The following is an 18,275-nucleotide window of genomic DNA, read 5'->3' as shown; positions in this document are numbered from 1 at the left end:
AAGGGGGAAAGTGCTGACACACTGGGGGGATTGCAACCAATGTCACAAAACAATTTGTGTATAATTTTTTAAATTATACTTTAGAAAGTTTACAGAACTAACTTCTCATTAAACAATTAATACACATGTTGTTTTGTGACATTGATTGCCAACACCATGACATGTTAACACTCTTTCCTTGTCGACCTTGAAGTACCAGCTTTGCTGTACTCTCCTGCCTTCTCCTCCTTGCCCCTGGGCTGGTGTGCCCATTTAGTCTCATTTTGTTTATGGGCCTGTCTAATCTTTGGCTGAAGGGTGAGCCTTAGGAGTGACTTCGAGGGTGTCTGGGGGCCATATTCTCGGGGTTTCTCCAGTCTCTCTCAGACCAATAAGTCTGGCCTTTTTTTTATATATAGAATTTTGTTCTACATTTTTCTCCAGCTCTGTCCAGGATCCTCTATTGTGATCCCTGTCAGAGAATTCAGTGGTGGTAACCGAGCACCATCTGGTTATGCTGGAATCAGTCTGATGGAAGCTGTAGTACTTGTAGTCCTTTTGTCATTTGGACTAATCTTTCCCTTGTATCTTTGGTTTTCTTCATTCTCCCTTGCTCCAGATGGGGTGACACCAGTGGAGTATCTTAGATGGTTGCTCACAGCTTTTAAGACCCAGATGCTACTAACCATAGTAGAATGTAGAACATTTTCCTTATAAACTATATTATGCCAGTTGAGCTAGATATTCCTTGAGACTACAGTCCCCACAGCCTTCAGCCCAGTAATTCGGTCCCTCAGGGAGTTTGGATGTGTCTATGGAGCTTCCATGACCTTGCCTTGGTCAAATTGTGCTGACTTCCCCAGTGTTGTGTACTTTCTTACCCTTCATCAAAGTTACCACTTATCTATTGTCTATAGTGTTTTTCCTTCCCCACCCCTACCCTCCCTAGTGGCCGTCAAAGATTGTTTCTGTGTGTAAACCTTTTCATGAGTTTTTATAATAGTGGTCTCATATAGTATTTGTGTATAAATTTTTGAATGAGAAACTAATTTGCATTGTAAACTTTAACCTAAAGCACGATTAAAAAAAAAAAGCTTTAGAGAAAAGATTTCTTCTTGGGTCTCTCTTTAATGGTAGGTGTCAGATAAAAATTTGTAGATGTTTATCTGTGTTTTATTGAGTATGTAAAGGCATTAGACTGTGTGGATGACAACAAATTATGTATAATGTTGTGAAGAATGGGAATTCCAGAACGCTTAATTGTGCTCATGAGAAACCTGTACATACACCAAGAGGCAATCGTTCCAACAGAACAAGGGGATACTGCAGGGTTTAAAATTAGGAAATATGTGCATCAGGGTTGTATCCTTTCACCATGCTTACTCAACCTGTAGGCTGAGCAAATAGTCCAAGAAGCTGGACTAGATGAAGAATGAGGCATGAAGATTGGAGGAAGACTCATTAATAACCTGCAGTATGCTGATGACACAACCCTTTTTGCTGTAAGTGAAGAGGACTTGAAGCACTTACTGATGAAGATCAAACACTATAGCCTTCAGTATGGATTGCACCTAACATAAAGGAAATGAAAATCTTCACAACTGGCCCAAAAAGCAACATCGTAATGTTACCAATCTCCAGTCTGACACAAAGGGTCATTGCCTTTTCCCGAGTGAGAATACACATGAAAGACAAACTTTATCTTCAGCAAGTTTTGTTTTGCTTGAGTCAAGCAAAAGGAGTCAGCAGGGAACTAAGCCTCTCAAAACAGCTTGACTAAGCCTCTCAAAAAGGCTGAATCAAAAACGGAAGCACTGCTAGGGCTTATATGGGTTCGGTGGAGACAATAGAGTAATGAATATTTAGTGGGCTTCTTTCAAGGGGCGGGTACTTCTCAGGATGGCAGTACATGTTAATTAGTTTGCGTGCACATCTGGAATCCAAGATGGAACCTGCTGATATTCAAGATGGAGTCCTCTTGGCAGCCCTTGGCATCACTTATTATGGGATATAGTGCAAGTGCACTGATTTTTGGCACTACATCACCATCTTCAGAGGGCTAAGGAAGGCTAACAGCCGTCACACTTTGTTCTGTGCATGCGGGGAGCCTGTACAGGAGGAAGGGACTAGAAAAACAGTAAGAAGGAGGTAGTAATTGTTTCAATGTTATCTCATGTTGACAGGGTGTGGTTCCTGTTTACCCAACTTCTAGATGGTAATCTTTTAACAGCTCTTTTGTTCTGCCAGCACAGTTAATCCTATCTGTCTCAATAATAAATGAGAAAAGATTGAAGTTGTCAAGGATTTCATTTTACTTGGATCTGCAATCAGCATCCGTGAAAGCAGCAGTCAAGAAATCAAACAATGTATTGCATTAGGCAAATCTGCTGCAAAAGACCTCTTTTAAGTGTTGAAAAGCAAAGATGACACTTTGAGGACTAAGGTGCGCCTGACCTTAGCCATGGTATTTTCAATCACCTCATATGCATGCAAAAGCTGGACGATGAATAAGGAGGACAGAAGAAGGACTGACCCTTTGAATTATAGTGTTGGCGAAGAATACTGAATATTCCATGGACTGCCAGAAGAATGAACAAATCTGCCTTTGAAGAAGTACAGCCGGAATGCTCCTTAGAAGCATGATGGCAAGACTTTGTCTCACATACTTTGGACATGTTATCAGGAGGGACTAGTCTCTGGAGAGGGACATAATGCTTGGCACAGTAGAGGAAGACCCTCAACAAGACAGATTGACACAGTGGCCGCAATGGTGGGCTCAAGCATAAGGATTGTGAGGATGGCACAGGACCAGCAGTGTTTCACTTTGCTGTACATAGGGTCTTCTGTGAGTCGGAACCGACTTAAAGGCACCTAACAACAACAGATTAAAATTTATTGAATTGATGTGTGAATTAATGAAGGATAAACATCACATTGTATATACTTCTCTTTATTTCTCTAGAGCTGGTGTCAGCAAAATACAATACACCACCCGTTTTTGTAAAGAATGCTTTATTGGAACACAGCCACACCCATTTGTTAATATATTGTCTGTGACTGCTTTGGGACTATAGGGGAAGAATTGAGTAGTTGCCGCAGAGACTATATGGCTGCAAAGCCAAAAAAAAAAAATTGCTCCTTGGCCCTTTACAGAAAAAGTTTGCCGATCCCTGATCTAGACCAGTGCTTCTCAGTCTGTACTTTGCATACAGATCACCTGGGGGAGCTGATTAAGATGCAGATTCTGATTCAGGGGTGACGCTAATGCTGGCGTTCCAAGGACCACAGGCACTACCCAGGCGCTAGAACATTGTGTATGATGCTTTGTAACAAGGTCTGGCCCCATGTGTTTGTGTCAGGTTTCTCTGGGTCTCTCCCAGACTGCAGCTCTCAAAGACTGGACCAGACACAGTTGAAGAACAAATCACTTTATTAGCAGAGGCTCAATATTATGAAGTTCTCCCCTAATCCCTGGACCCACACTTCTCCAGCTCAGGGTCTTACTGATGTTAGGCACTTCTCCAAGTTCCCTAGAGGAATTCTACAGAATTGTGAGAGGTCATGGTTTCCTATCTTTTTAAATATCTGTGGTCAACCTTTACCCATCTGTCCCTTTGGGTAGCCTCCAGCCCAGCCTCTTTTCTTGCTTTCTCAGTAGCCCTACAGAAAACTAGATCTGGAGAAGCAAGGCTACTCCAGCTAGAATCCACTTGGATGGGCTCTCCTTAGTTTTCAGGTTGAAAGTCCACACGTAGGTTGGTCCCCTCTGACAAGTCTTGTACAAAGGACAGGGATAGACACTGCGGCAGTCCTGCTTATCTGCAGGGATGGCTTTGATGAACATCACAGGCATGGGGGGTGTCAGGTCCTTCAGCTTTGCCTCTGTAATGATCCCAGCCTGAGGACAAGAACATGAGAATATCCATCTTAGATCATACCCAGAGCCCATCCAGCCAGCCTTGCTTCTGTCAGAAGATCCAAGAGAGGAGAGACTGGCATGGCCTTGGATGCCTTTGCAACTACCCCCTTCCAGGTTCTCTAAACAATACACGATGAAATGAATCTTGTATGTGGAAAGCACATTTCTGTTTTCATTCAGCCTAAATCACTTCTTGAAGCAGAGTTCTAAAAGCTGCTATTTATCATACATAGATTAACCCCTTTGGAGCTTGAGTCTCTCCTAGTTTTGTTTTTTAATTCATTCATTTCATAAACATATTGAATGCAACTGTTTGCCAGGTGCCTTGCTAGTTGCTGGGGATTTAAAGATGAGTTTTTTTTTAAGACGTAGCCCCTGTCAGCAAATGCTTTAGATTTTAAGGCTTTGATTACATCCTGTTTCTGCCTCTTCATTTTCACATGTGAGCTCATCCTCCGTCTAGAGCACTTTGACTTCTTGAGCAAAGGCACTACGTTTTATCTTTCTTCAGGTAATAGGAACCTGGCCATTCTGTAGCTTTCTAGATGGGGCCTTTCTATGTTTTTTTGAGACATCTCAACAGGCCTATCTAGGGCATTCCACCCCCCGCCCCCCCCCCGCCCCCGCCACCACTAGTCCTGAAAAGGAACCCTGATGGTACAGTAGTTAAGAGCTTGGCTGCTAACCAAAAGGTTGGCAGTTTGAATCCACCAGCTGCTTGTTGGAAATCCTGTGGGCAGTTCTACTGTGTCCTGTGGAGTTGCTATGAGTTGGAATTTACTTGATGGCAATGAGTTTGGTTTTTGGTTTGGTTTTAGTTCTGAGAAATGTTTTGAGGAAGAAAAGGGTTTGTTGGTCTAATCATCTTGGGAAATAGTGCTTTCCATACCCTGTAGTTGCAGCCGGACAGTGCATACTACCGTTGATGACAAGAAGTTACAGCAGTAATAAAACTGGGCCAACTTTGTTTACCTTCGCATTTCCCAAACTTATTTGACCACAGGACCCTTTTCTTTCAAACCTGTTAATTCTCCCATGGTACTAGGGTTTTAGGGAACTATACTTTGGGAAAGTGCTGCTCCAGAGTCATTCACAAATTACTTGCCTGTGTCCAAGTGGCTCTGAGCCACTCGTGCTATGGACAGAGTTTGGTTTATGTTCTATAAAATTGATTTGAAATGAAGGAGGTTCCCCTTTGTTTCTGTTAGAGGCTGTTATGAAATGTGGTGAGTTTCAGAACCAAGGTAAGTAGCAGTGACCCTCCGACCCACCTGAATACTTATGGTTGGGAGCAGGGATAGAAATTTTTTCACCCCACATACTATAAAACCAATCCTATTAAAGTATATGATTCAGTGGTTTTTAATATATTCACAAAGCTGTGCAATCATCACCAGTTTCTAATTCCAGAACATTGAAATCACCCCCCAAGAGAAACCCTGAAACCATTAGCGGTCACCATTAGCAGTCAGGTATTGAATTCTGTATCATTTGTTGAGTTGTCTACTTCTCCTTTTAATTTTTTCAGTTTTTGCTTCATGTATTTTGGGGGCTCTGATGTTAGATGCATACATAATTGTTATATCCTCTTGATGGATTGACATATTTATTATTATAAAATATTCTTCTTTGTCTCCAATAACAATTTTTGTCTTCAAGTATGCTTTGTCCGATATTAGTATAGCTCCATAGTTTTCTTTTTGTTTGCATAGTATGTATTTTCTCTGTATTTATAAAGCATTTGTGTTGTTGAATCTAAAATGTGTCTCTTATAAGCAGCATAAGATTGGGTCATTTAAAAAATGCATCCTACCAATCTCTGTCTTTTAATTGTAGTGTTTAATCCATTTACACTTAATGAAATTACTAATAAGGTAGGATTCACACCTGGCATTTTGCTAGTTGTCTTCTCCTCCCATTCCTCCATTTCTGCCTTCCTTTGTGTTAAGTAGATGTATTTGACTGTACCAATTTAATTTCCTTGTTTCTTTTACCATATTTTTTAGTGGTTTTCTTGGGTATTATAATTAACATATTAATTGATAACAATCTAGTTCAGATTAATACCAATTTAATTTCATTAGAACACAAAAACTTTGCTCCTATATAACTCCATTCCTTCCCTTGCTTTTGTGCTGTTGTTGTCATACAAATTACATTCTTATACATTGCATTCCCATCCATGCAAATTTATAATTACTGCTTTATGCAGTTGCCTTTAAATTAGACAGGATAACAAAGAGTTACAAAAAAATAAATACTACCTTTTATATTTAACTATGTAGTTACCTTTACTAGTGCTCTTTATTTCTTCATGTGGAGATACTGTCTAGTGTCCTTTCATTTCATTCTGAAGAACTCTTTAGTATTTCCTGTAGGGCAAGTCTCCTAGTGACAGATTCTCTCGATTTTTGTTTTTTTAATCTGGAAATGTGTTAATTCCTCCTTTATTTTTGAAAGACACTCTTCTGGACATAGAAATCTTGGCTAAGTGTTTTTCTTGGCACTTTGCATACGTTATGTCCCACTATCTTCTGGCCTTTATGATTGCTGATGAGAAACCAGCTCTTAATCTCTTTGAGAATCCTTTATAAATGATGAGTTCCTTTTCAATTGCTGCTTTCAAGATTCTCTCTTTGTCTTTATCTTTCAACAGTTTGATCATAATGTGTGTCTTGATGTAAATCACTTTGAGTTTATCCTACTTGGAGTTTGCTGAGGTTCTTGGATGTATAGATTACTGTTTTTCATCAACTTTGGGGAGTTTTCAGCCATTTTTTCCCTAATATTCTTTCTGTTCCTTCTTCTCTTTCCTCTCCTCGTGAGACTTCCATTATGTATTTGTTGATATGCTAAATGGTGCTGTAGAGGTCTCTGTGGTTTGGTCCCTTTTTCTTCATTCTTTTTCTTTCTGTTCTTAATGCTGGATAATCTCAATCGACCTATCTTCAACTTTGAGGATTTGTCTGTCAACTCAAAACCGCTATTGAGTCCCTCTAGTGAATTTTCATTTCTGGTAGTATACTTTTGTACTCCAGAATTTTTTTTTTTCTATCTTTACTAATATTCTCTATTTGGTGAGACAATGTTTGCATACTGTCCTTTAGACATGGTTTCTTTTAGTTCTTTGAACATTTAAAATAGCTGAGTTAAAGTATTTTAATTTCTTGTTTAATTTTTGTTTCTTTGTGTGTCTCCTAGTCTTTTTTTTGAAAAATGGACATTTAAATAATACAGTGTGGCAACTCTTGAAATCAGATTCTCCCCCTCCCTAGCGTTTGTTGTTGTATGTTTGTTTAGTGACTTTTCTGAACTGATTACCTGTAAAGTCTGTGTGCTTTGTCATGTGTGGTCACTGAACTGCCATGCTTGGTTAGCTTAGCAGCCAGCAAATGATTGGACAGAGATTTATTTAAATGTGTGGAACCAGTAAGTCTCCCTGTCTTTGCTGAGGGGCTCTGTGTGTGTTTTGGGACATGTCTTCAATTCTAAAACAAACGGGTTACAGCTCTGTCTTAGTTTTTACTTCCTGCTTGCAGAGAGCCTCAACATTAGACAGAGATGTGAACTTAGGACCTAATTTAGTCTTTCTTGAGCATGTGCACAGTCTGTACATGGATACTGACTTTTACATTCCCATGGATATGTCAGCTTTTTAAAACCCCCTAAGGAGCCCTGGTAGACTAGAGGTTAAGCAGTGGGGTAACCAAAAGGTTAGCTGTTCAAACTCACCAGCTGCTCCATAGGAGAAAGATGTAGCAGTCTGCTTCCATAAAGATTACAGCCTTGGAAGCTGTATGGGACAGTTCTACTGGGTCCTATAGAGTCAATGTGAGTTGGAATCGACTTGATGGCAATGGATTTTTGGAAACCCTAGTGGCTTAGTGGTTAAGAGCTTCAGTTGCTAGCCAAAAATATTGGTAGTTTGAATCCACCAGTTGCTCCTTGGACACTCTATGGGGCAGTTCTACTCTGTCCTATAGAATCACTATGAGTTGGAATTGACTCGATGGCAACCAGTTTTATGTTGTTTTTTTTTTATAGGCTTCATGGGTGGCACATATGGTTATATGCTCAAATACTAACTGAAAGTTTGGTGGTTTGAGCCCATCCAGAGGAGCTTCAGAAGAAAGACCTGGCAATCTCCTTCCAAAAGTTCCCAGCGTTGAAAACCCTATGGAATGCAGTTCTGCTCTGCAACACATGGAGTTGCCAGGAGTTGGAATCAATTAGATGTCAACTGGTTTGTTGTTTTTGGTTTTATGGACACCTAATTCCCAACTTTTTCATTTCAACTTTGTGGTTATTCTGTTGTTTGCCCCACTGTTATTCACAGCCTCAGGCAGTCGCATTGATAAACAGTTGCCTTTCATTGTTTCTGACAAATGTCTCTGGGGAAAATAGTGTGGAAATGGGGCTTTGAAGGTGCTTGAGCCATGTTTTGCTTTTCTCAGTGGCTGCCAGGCTGCTGGCTTTCATTGCGATTCCAGACTGCTGGTTTTTAAGGCTGCTGCAGAGTTGGGGCCGGGGAATGGGAATAGGGCAGGTGAAAGGCCATAAAACTTGCTCTTTTACTGAGGTTGTCATTATTCTTGGGAAAAAAAAAAAAAGACACTCCCTGTATTGCTCTAAACTTTTGGTTAATTTCCTGAGTTCTGAAAAATTCGACTCAATGTTCTCATTGTTTTATAGGGGACAGGATTTTTAGGAGGTCCTTAGTCTACCATTTTTGTTGATATCCTAATGGGATAGAATCTTTGTGAACAAGAGCTCATTGTGGACACGTATCTTTTTTTGGAGAGTTTTAAAAATGATTATAATTAAAAAACAACGACAAAAAACCAAACCCATTGCCATTGAGCTGATTCCAACTCATAGCAACCCTATAGGACAGAGTAGAAACTGCCCCATAGGGTTTCCAAGGAGCAGCTGGTGGATTCGAACTGCCGACCTTTTGCTTAGCAGCCTAGCTCTTAACCACTGTGCCACCAGGGCTCCTATTAAAAATAAGGTAATGAAAGTTGGAAGGTAGATGACTAGAGTCAATTTCCTTTCTTTCCACAGTGCCACTGCTCTTCTCTTCTGAGCTGCTTCCCTGCTCTTCCTTTTTGTACTCTATTTTCGTTTCTCATTTTGGTGTTTTTTTGGATCCTGGCTGTGGTCTAGTCTACGCTACACCTAATACAATCCATGTGTGATCTCCACTGACAGAATCTTGTGCAAATGTCCAAGCAGAGAGAGGAAAGTCAGCTTACTTCTCAAGGATCGTGCTGTTTGAACAGTGTCCCACTGTAATATATTTTCAATGGGCTCTTTATATGCGTATTCACATGGCCTCCTGGGAGCTTCCAGTTCATCTAACAGTTCTCTTCCATTTCCTTGGTATTGACTGCTAGAAGTATTGTCACCTTCAAAGTGGGCCATTTGACTATGCGCTCCTTCCAGATTATGTGTATAACAAGTGTAATTTTGTCCTAGAATTTTCCATTCTTATTTATTTTATTTTTCCCAGCCATCTGTGCTTGTTTGCCAGTTCCATATCCATGACAGAGCAGTGTCTCCAATCTTGTGGTGACTCAGTTTTTAAATAGCCTCTCCAAGGAATTTTTTTTTTCCAAAATGTCACTTTAAATGACATTTACTGGCTCCCCCGGTGCCTATGGAACAATGTGAAAGGCAGAAGGAGTCCCTGCTCTCCTAAAGCTCATAAACGAGCAAAGTGGGCCAGGGAGGTGAAATGACATTTCCAGGTCACACAGTGGCAGAGCTGACTCCCAATAGTAGCTAACACTTTTTGAGTGCTCTGAATGTGCCAGGCACTGTTCAAGTGTCTTAACATTTATTGAATGTTTCCAACAACTCTATTTTCCCATGAACAGTCGAATAATTGGGTACATGGAGAGGCTAAACTATATCCAAGGTCACATCGATAAATGTGGTGCTGGGTGTAAGACCCAGCCAGTCTTAGTCCAAAGCCTTTGCTTTTAATCACTCCACTCTACTTCGCTGCAAAGCCTACGCTATTTGCACCACACCTGGCTGCATAAAAATGGCTTGATAGCCTCAAGGAAAGAAAGCTTATGTAGGTAAAAAGATTTGGGGGCATCACTTTCAGTCATCACACTCTATGTGAGACAATATGTATTTAGTCATCTCATGAGATAATGCCCTTTGGCTTATCTGAGGATTTACCTGTATGTCCCAGCAGGCACCTTCCATGAAGAGGCCATGGACATAGGCCCCTTCCCGAGGTGGGCTCCTGAATTCTTCTCTGTTCTTCTTTGTCACATCACACTGCAGGGACATCTGGTCCAGTGGCCATTCATTCTTGCGGGCCATGGACTGCATGATGGCAGTCAAGAATGACTGGGGGTTGAAGAAGCCTGTCAGCCACACGGTGGTGGGCAATGCAAAGTCACCTGTCCAGGCCTCTAGCTCCTTGATTCTGTTCAGGAGGTCCAAAAACCAGGCTGCCAGTCCGGCTGTGGAGGGGTAGGCTCGCCTGGCCCAGGGTTCTGGCACCATGTCTAGGTACAGGGCATTCTGTAAGTTCTCCATGTCACTGGTCATGGTCAGTTCCCCCTGAGGAAAAGAATAGGAACAGGAAGAGTGAGGAGGCATGAAATCTCTGCAAACAACCAGCCTTAGTGCCCTCTAACTCATGCACCTAGGCAGACAGGACATGGCTCCAGGGGTGGGTGATGCAGTGACCATCTGTCAAACACCTGATTTGCAAGACTTGTCTCACAGAACCTGTTCCTCTAAAACTCTCCCTTCTCCAGAGATGTCAGAGTCTATACCTGTCTACTGACTCTGTTTCAGAAAACCCAGTTGTTTCCCACTACAGACCTTAATCCACCTGTGTGTTACCTGCCTATTCAACCCTATGCCAGAGCTTGGGGTCTACAATTTTCTTCCAGCCTTTGCAGCAGCCCTGCAGGCATCTTAAAAACATCAAATCCAAAGGCTGAAAGAGCAATATTACCCCAAATCAAGGATTTCCTAAAAGAAAAACAAGCTATTGGATACAAAGTAAACTTTAAACTACCCTCTTTCAACTGCTAGTTGGCCAATTTGTTAAAAAAAAAAAAAAGATTTGCACCAAAAACCATCCTTAAATTAAACTCGCTAACTTTGGCTCTGCCAAATATCTCTGACGATTTCTCAAAGATTCCGTCTCTATTAGAGTCGTTTCACATACAGGTTAGAGTAACCAACAAGACTTGGCTTACCCATTGAGTAAAGACTGCTAGACTGTGAGAGAGGCCTCTGTGGGGCCTCGAAGCCCCTTGCCGGTGGGCTGGAGACTGGCACTGTGAATTTCTAGGCCCAACTCTTTATCTCACCTTTTGTAACTGTTAAAAAGGGTTATGCATATTTGCCTTTGAATGAACACATTCCTGGGTTTTGCAATCTCAGCGCAAGAGAGTAACCCTCTGACTCCTGATTTGGAGGAAAAAGACTAAACAAATAACTTCTTTATGAACTTACCAGATAGAATGTAGCTGTTTATATACACTTTCTATACTTTAGGGTCTGGTGGCCGGGCTATTTTAAGATAAATATTTTAAAGAAAAGGCAAACATCCCAAACATTTAGACCAATGGTAACTGAGCACAGCCAGAATTACATATTTTTCCCTTCAAATAAATGAACTGTTTACAGGGATAGAAAATAGATTTCATCCCTTGTGTCTCCTCAGATGTACTGCTGTGCTGCCCAGAGCAGTGTGTTGTGAAGCATTCTGAGGTCACATCAAGGCTCGATGGGAGGTATAAGTGCCCTGTATCTGCCACCAAAGCTTGTTACTTTTAACCACACCCACATCAGGTGAACAAAAGTTTCTTGTGGTAGATTTCCTTAAGGATCTGATGAAATGAACCCTTCTACTGGGTTAAAATGGAAAAAAAAAAAAAGTTCTCTTAATTTGGAATCTCCACTTTAGTGTGCACAGGCTTCTTAAAAGAGGCCATAAAACACTACTTGTAAAGTGACAGAAGGCAGACAGAAAAGGTCACATGTTGTCAGATTCTGTTTTTATGACGTGTCCAGAATAGGCAAATTGCAGGGGCTGGGAGGGGAGAATGGGCAGTAACTGTTGAATGGGTGTGGGCTTTCCTACTGGGGAGATGGAAATGTCTTGGAAGTGGATAGATAGATGTGGGTGCGGAACATCGTGCATGTACTGAATGCCACTGAATTGTGCACGTTAGAATGGTTCACGGCTCATTTTATGTTGTGTGAGTTCTACCTCAATAAAACAACAAAAACACTACGTACTTCTGTATATGAACCAAAAGAAAGCTTCTGAAACAAGATGGTCTTCCACATGCCTCCAGTTATGTGATAATTTACCATAAATAATTTCCCTTAAAATAGCTGATCACAGTAAAATAAAATTAAAAGTTAACTTTAGTGCAAAGGGAAAAATTTAATGATCAGATGATCTTTTTACTTTCTTTTATGAGGCCCCACTGGTACTTTCCAAAGCCTGTGTATGATACGTTTTGGTTGACAGAGGAAAGACGTCTCTTGAAAGCTTGCTGTGTTTTGCAATCTCATTGCATCATTATGAGGGTTAAATGAGATGATGTGTGGAATGCCAGGTGCTGTGCCTGGACCAGTGTACGTGCTCAGTACCTGCTGGCTGGGACTGCTGCCCTCGCACTAAGCCTTGATTGTGCTTATTCCTCTACAAACTGTTTTGAGTTTTGTTAAATTTAGGTGTGTCTATGGAAGCATGTTATATATGTGAATGTCATCTGTTACACAAGTTGATGGGGGGATAAAGGCCCCCTCTCCTGGAGTGGTCTCATAACATGACCCTGCCTAACTCTGCTGCACTGGGGTAGACTGCGGGTAGTACTGGGATAAGTGTGATGAAAAGTTACTGGTCCTCTGGCACCATCTCTGAGAGCAGTGCCAGAGCTAGACAGACCTCAGACAGAACCCTGGCAGCCACTCTACTTTGCATGCACCGAGATGTCCTTTGTTACCCGGTGGTCACCCGTGGCTAAATCCCCAACCGACTCAGTGTTACCGCAGGTTCTGGCCACAAGGGAAGCCATATAAGCCTCTATTTCTCTGAGTTTCATTGTAAGAAGAAAGGATGTGCTTCAGTAAAGATTAAAATATATGCAACGCTTAATTTCCAACACCCTTGAGAAATGAAAAGCCATTTTGTTAGCAGAGAATTAAAATGTATAACTTAGCTTTCTTAAAAATTTGTCACATGTACTGATAAGATTACAATTTGTTTTGACACTGCTTTTACATTTACTAGTTGAATGTGGAAACGATGGAACTATAAGGAATGTACTGCCTCTTAGGTTCTGCCAGTCTGAGAGTGAAGCAGGAACAATTTAGGAGAAGGGGAAATCATCCACCCTGCAGTTAGGCTTCTGGGCTTCGGGATTCGCGTGGCTTTGCAGAGAAGCAGAAATGACTCATTTTCAGAGGCGTCCCCCACCTCCCTGCTGCTCCCCCCCGCCTTAATTCATGAAGTGTAACTGTGTTCCCTTCTCAGGAGAAGAATGTGTCTACATACTCTAGGGCAGCATTTCCTGAAAGGCATTCAGAGAAAAATCAGTTTCCTAGGATGTTGTCGGAGTGGTGGAAGCTAAGGTGGGCTGATGGGAAGGTGCTGTGGCCAAGCTCTCGGTAAAATGACCTTCCTTAAAGGCTCAAGCTATTCTAAAATAAAAAACCTGCTTGTATTTGTTTCTTTCAGCACCTCCCGAACTCATCGGCTGGATCCCTTGTAACACCCACTGACATCTGCACTTATCTGATCATGGGCCGAGCAGCCCCGGGATGTGCTTCCTTGGTGTCTTGGCCATCTAGTGCTGCTGTAACAGAAATACCACAGGTGGACGGCTTTAACGAAGAGAAGTTTGTTCTCTCCCAGTCCAGTAGGCTACAGGTCCACATTCAGGGCGCCAAGTCCAGGGGAAGGAGGAGGGAGAAGTGAGCAGAGAGAGAGGGACCTGACTACCACCAAGAAAGAAAAGCTGGGAGCAGAGCACATCCTTTGGACCAACGGTCCTTGTGCTGAGAACCTCTTAGACCCAGGGGTCTATATGGAAACCCTGATGGCGTCGTGGTTAAGTGCTATGGCTGCTAACCAAAAGGTCGGCAGTTCATATCCACCAGGCGCTCCTTGAAAACTCTATGGGGCAGTTCTACTCTGTCCTATAGGGTTGCTATGAGTTGACTTCTTTGTTCCTGTTTATCTTCAATGCTGAGTTTTTTTAAATACATGTATTTTTACCTTTTATTTATTATTGTTTTTGTGATTGCTGAGTCTTTTGGTTTCTCTTCTTTATTTTGGTGAGTAGTTTTATTTACTTTCTTTGTGGTTATGAGGATTACATTTAACATCCCACACTTAAAATACCTTGTTATGTCTTGAAACCACCTTAACTTCCTCAACATATGAAAATTCCATATCTTCACCAATCATCACCCCTTTTATTTTGATATTGTCATCAATTATAACTTTGTATCTTGGTTTCCCTGCAGTCCAAGCTTAAATTTATTTTATTGTTGTATATATTCAGGTGGCTGTTAAGAGTCATTACTTTTCTTTTGGAGGACTTTCTTCAGTATTTCTTATAGAGTTGGCCTGATATTAACAAATTTTCTTAATTTTTGTTTATCTGGGAATGTTTTAATTTCATTTTGTTGGATATATTATTCTTGGCTGGCAGTTCTTTTCTTTCATCATGGTTTTTGAAGGGAAGTTGGCACTTAATCTTATTGGGGTCCCCTTGTATGTGATGGGGCCCTGGTGGTGCAGTGGTTAAGCATTTGGCTGCTAACCAAAAGGTCAGCAGTTCAAATCCACCAGCTGCTCCTTGGAAACCCCATGTGGCAGTTTTGTAGTCCTATAGGATCTCTGTGAGTCAGAATCGACTTGATGGCAATTTTTTTTTTTTTTGTATATGATACTTCACTTTTCTCGTATAGCTCTTAAAATTTTCTCTTTGTCCTAGATTCTCAAAAATTTGATTTTGATGTACCATGGGAGTTTCTCTTGAGAGTCAGTCATCCTGTATGGAGTTTGTTGCTCTTCTTGGATGGGAAAATTCCCATCTTTTGTGATGTTTGAGAAGTTTTCTGAGATTATTTCTTCAAGTTTCTTTCTGAGTTTACCTCCGTTTTTTCTTGCTTTGGAACTCCTGTTATGCATTAATTATTCATTTTCACGGTGTCTCACATATCCCTTAGGCTTAGTTCATTTTTCTTCATTCCTTTTTGTTTGCTTTTCAGACTGAGCATTCTCAAAGACTTTGGTCCTTTCTTCTGACATTTCAGTTCTACTTCTGTGTCCTTTCATAGTGTTCATTTCTGTTACCTTACTTTTAAGCTCCAGTATTCTAATTTTTTTTTTAAGATTTCTCTTTATCAAAATTTTTTTTTGTTGTTGTATTGTTTTCCTGATTTCCTTTAGATCGTTATCCATTTTCCTTTATCTCTTTGAGCATTTTTAGTACTAATGATTTGAAATATTTGTTGGGTAATTCCATTGTTTGTTCTTCCTCTGGGATTATTTCTGACCCCTTGCTTTGTTTGTTTGTGCCATCCTTTCTGCCTCTGTGTCTGTTTTATAATTGTCTATTGCCTATGGAACATTATGATTTATTTATTTGTTTGTATTTAGTTTAGAAGATCAGGAGATTAGCTTCTTTCCCTTCTCTTTAGAACGTTCTTGCTTCTTTTCCCAGGGTTTACTGGTCCACCTGTCCTAGCTGTACCGTCCTAGAACAGCTTGCTCAGATTCTTTGGCCTGTGCTACTTAAAGTTCGCTTCTCTATGGCTGGGTGCTTCCAGTCTTGGGGAGGGGTGCCTGTGATTGTGATGTTGGACTTGGGTGAAGGTACAGGTGGTGCCAGGCTGGGATGAAGCATGCCTGCTGTACCAGTCTGGGGCAGGCCAGCTAGTAAGGTACTGGTCTAGGGGCATGGCCTAGGGTGTTGCACTTGACCAGGGGCTGGGCTGCAGACCATATGCAGGACCTGGGCAAGGCTGCTGGCTCTGCTCATGTCAGAAGTGGTGCCACAGTGCTGTACCGGTCCTAATGGGGCCCTGGGCATGGTACTAGTCCTGGTGCAGTGTTCTGGGCTCTGTATAGGTCTGGGGAAGGTGTCCTGGGCTCTACCTAGGTCCGGGGAAAGTGTTTTAGGCTATGTGCCTGAGGGGATGGCCATGTTGCAGCGCCAGTCCAGGGGTGCCATGAGTGTTTGCTGGTTCTGACCGAATGCTTTAGGTTTCTGGATAGGGTGTGTGTTCCTGTTGGGTTGGGTTTGAGTGGGCATGTCCACAGCATCAGGGTAGTTGCTCTTGGAGAAACAGTGGGGTTGGATGGACACATTTATAACATCAGGTTGTAGTGGGTGCACTTCAGGCAGGTGGGCTGAGCCAGGATCAGGCTGCCTGGGTGGTGTTCCTGCCATGGGTGTTTGGGCAGAATTCTCACCTCAGGCCAGTAGGTTCCTGGCAGGGAGCTCAGCCTATGGGTGCCTTTCATCATAGATGACTGGGGTAGCCTCCCATGAGTGGTTGGGCTGTGGAACTCTACCAGCCATCTCCAGCAGATGGGCTTCCTGGGTGATGCATGTTTACAGGACCGGTCTCCAGTTATTACACTTTATTGCATTTCCCTAGGTTAGGGGAGCAAACATCTCTGTAGTGCCGCTGTAATTTGTGCCCTTCTACCATGGCACTAGTATCAGCTTTCTCGTTCCACATTGTAGTTTCCTACAGTTCAGTTTGCACCACTCTCCTCAGGTAGCATTCCCCCGGGGCTTCTGGGATTGCATCTTATGCTACACCCAAGTCCCACTCTCTCCCAGTTCTGCCCAGTCCAGTTATGTACCCTGTCTACATTGTTGCTCTGTTCCAGAACTGGTTTCTTAATTTCTCCATCTGAATCTGTATTCTCCACATTGCTCCCTTCCTGTGCTCTCTGCTTGGAGGTGCCATATGTCTCCATCCCAAGGTGGTTGCGATGAACTATGCTGCTGAATTGAGTAGTACAATTTTCTAAACTCTGCTTTCCCACTGTATGTATCCTGCCTTCCTCTTGATCTGCTTTCCCTTTGGTTCTCCAGCTCTTCAGCTGCTATCCTGGGTTCCGAGATCTTCAGTTATATCACTTCTTAGTTGTCTATTTCTGACATTGCTACAGGGCGATGTAACTGTGCAACCTTCTTGCCCCCGTCCCCCCTTGATAGCACTCTTTAATGGATATTGCTGTCTGATCTCTAGCTCATAGAGGGACCAGGAAAAAAAAGCAACATACAGTAGAACTTTCAGGATGACTGCTTCTGGGCCATTCTTCTGTCACCACCAGTCTCCTTTTTTGAAGTTCATCACATCACTACTAACTGGAGTGGACCCTTTGCTGCAGCCAAAGCAGGTTAGCTCTTAGAACAGGTTTTGGGCTCCTCTGCTCTGAATATCTGGAAGGCTTTACCTTTTATTGCCATCTGTTGTAATCTTACCTTCCTCCAAAGCCCCTTGATGCCTCCTTTTCTCTCAGGCCTTCTCTCACCCCACATACCTGCTTCTTCCCCTCTTCTCCCACATTTCTTGTATTATAATCAGTTTGTGTGTCTATCTTTCCTACAAGACTGTCATTTTGGAAGGGAGGGCAGGCTTTCCTTCCATTCTACTTGGCATCCTCAAGCTTGAAGTCTCACGTCTTGTCCAAGGAGCTCATGGATCAACATTGCTTGAGCTAGACTGAAAGAAAAGAGAAACTTCCTCCCCAGCACTCTTCATCTTTTACCAGGATGCTCTGTGATTCATGACACCAAAAGGCAGTGAAGGCTTTTAGAAGAAAAATGAGTGAATGAACCAGAGGTCAAATGGATAGACAGACTGAATAAAACTGCATGGATTCAATAAGCTATGATTGCAACAAACCTACTTGAGATAATTACTAATACATACCTGCTGACCACAGTAGTAGAGCTGCATAACATGACAGGCAAAGTCCTCATTTACATTGGAATTTTTTATTTCATTTGATTATAAGCTAGTACATAATGTGGAAACATTACCAAACACTGTCCATGTTCAACATCCCCTTCCTTATTTCTCTCCAACCACATTGTGGGTAGAAGGAAATTAACAGGCTAAAAAACAAAACCAAACCAAAAACAAACCAGGGGAAGAGCCGAAATGGTGTTATAGACAGAAGCACCACACCGTCCCTCCAGTGCAAAGACCTGAAAAACTAAGTAAAACAGACAAACATCAATCCTGGAACCCTAAGTGTCAAATGAAGGGATAAAGAATTCAACCAAACACCAAATGAAATAGAAAACTGACAGAGAACAGAGAGTGAGGAGAGATACAGAGTGAAGGTCCC

At 41.9% G+C, this 18,275-nt stretch overlaps 1 protein-coding gene across 1 annotated transcript in view; it reads right to left on the bottom strand.

Moving 5' to 3' along the window:
• Positions 1–2,839: 2,839 nt before the first annotated feature.
• Positions 2,840–18,275, bottom strand: part of DNAH9 (dynein axonemal heavy chain 9) — a 486,803-nt gene continuing 471,367 nt past the window's right edge. The window contains exons 68-69 of the mRNA XM_064271783.1: positions 10,091–10,480; positions 2,840–3,877 (exon numbers count right to left, since the gene is read on the bottom strand). Coding sequence (XP_064127853.1) covers positions 3,650–3,877; positions 10,091–10,480 — 618 coding nt within the window. The 3' untranslated portion in view covers positions 2,840–3,649. The remainder of the gene's footprint in view (positions 3,878–10,090; positions 10,481–18,275) is intronic.

This window comes from Loxodonta africana, chromosome 18 (genome assembly GCF_030014295.1).
Source record: "Loxodonta africana isolate mLoxAfr1 chromosome 18, mLoxAfr1.hap2, whole genome shotgun sequence".
Classification (NCBI taxonomy): Eukaryota; Metazoa; Chordata; class Mammalia; order Proboscidea; family Elephantidae; genus Loxodonta; species Loxodonta africana.
Note: the sequence above shows the minus strand (reverse complement) of the source record. Positions and strands in the feature narration are given on the sequence as shown.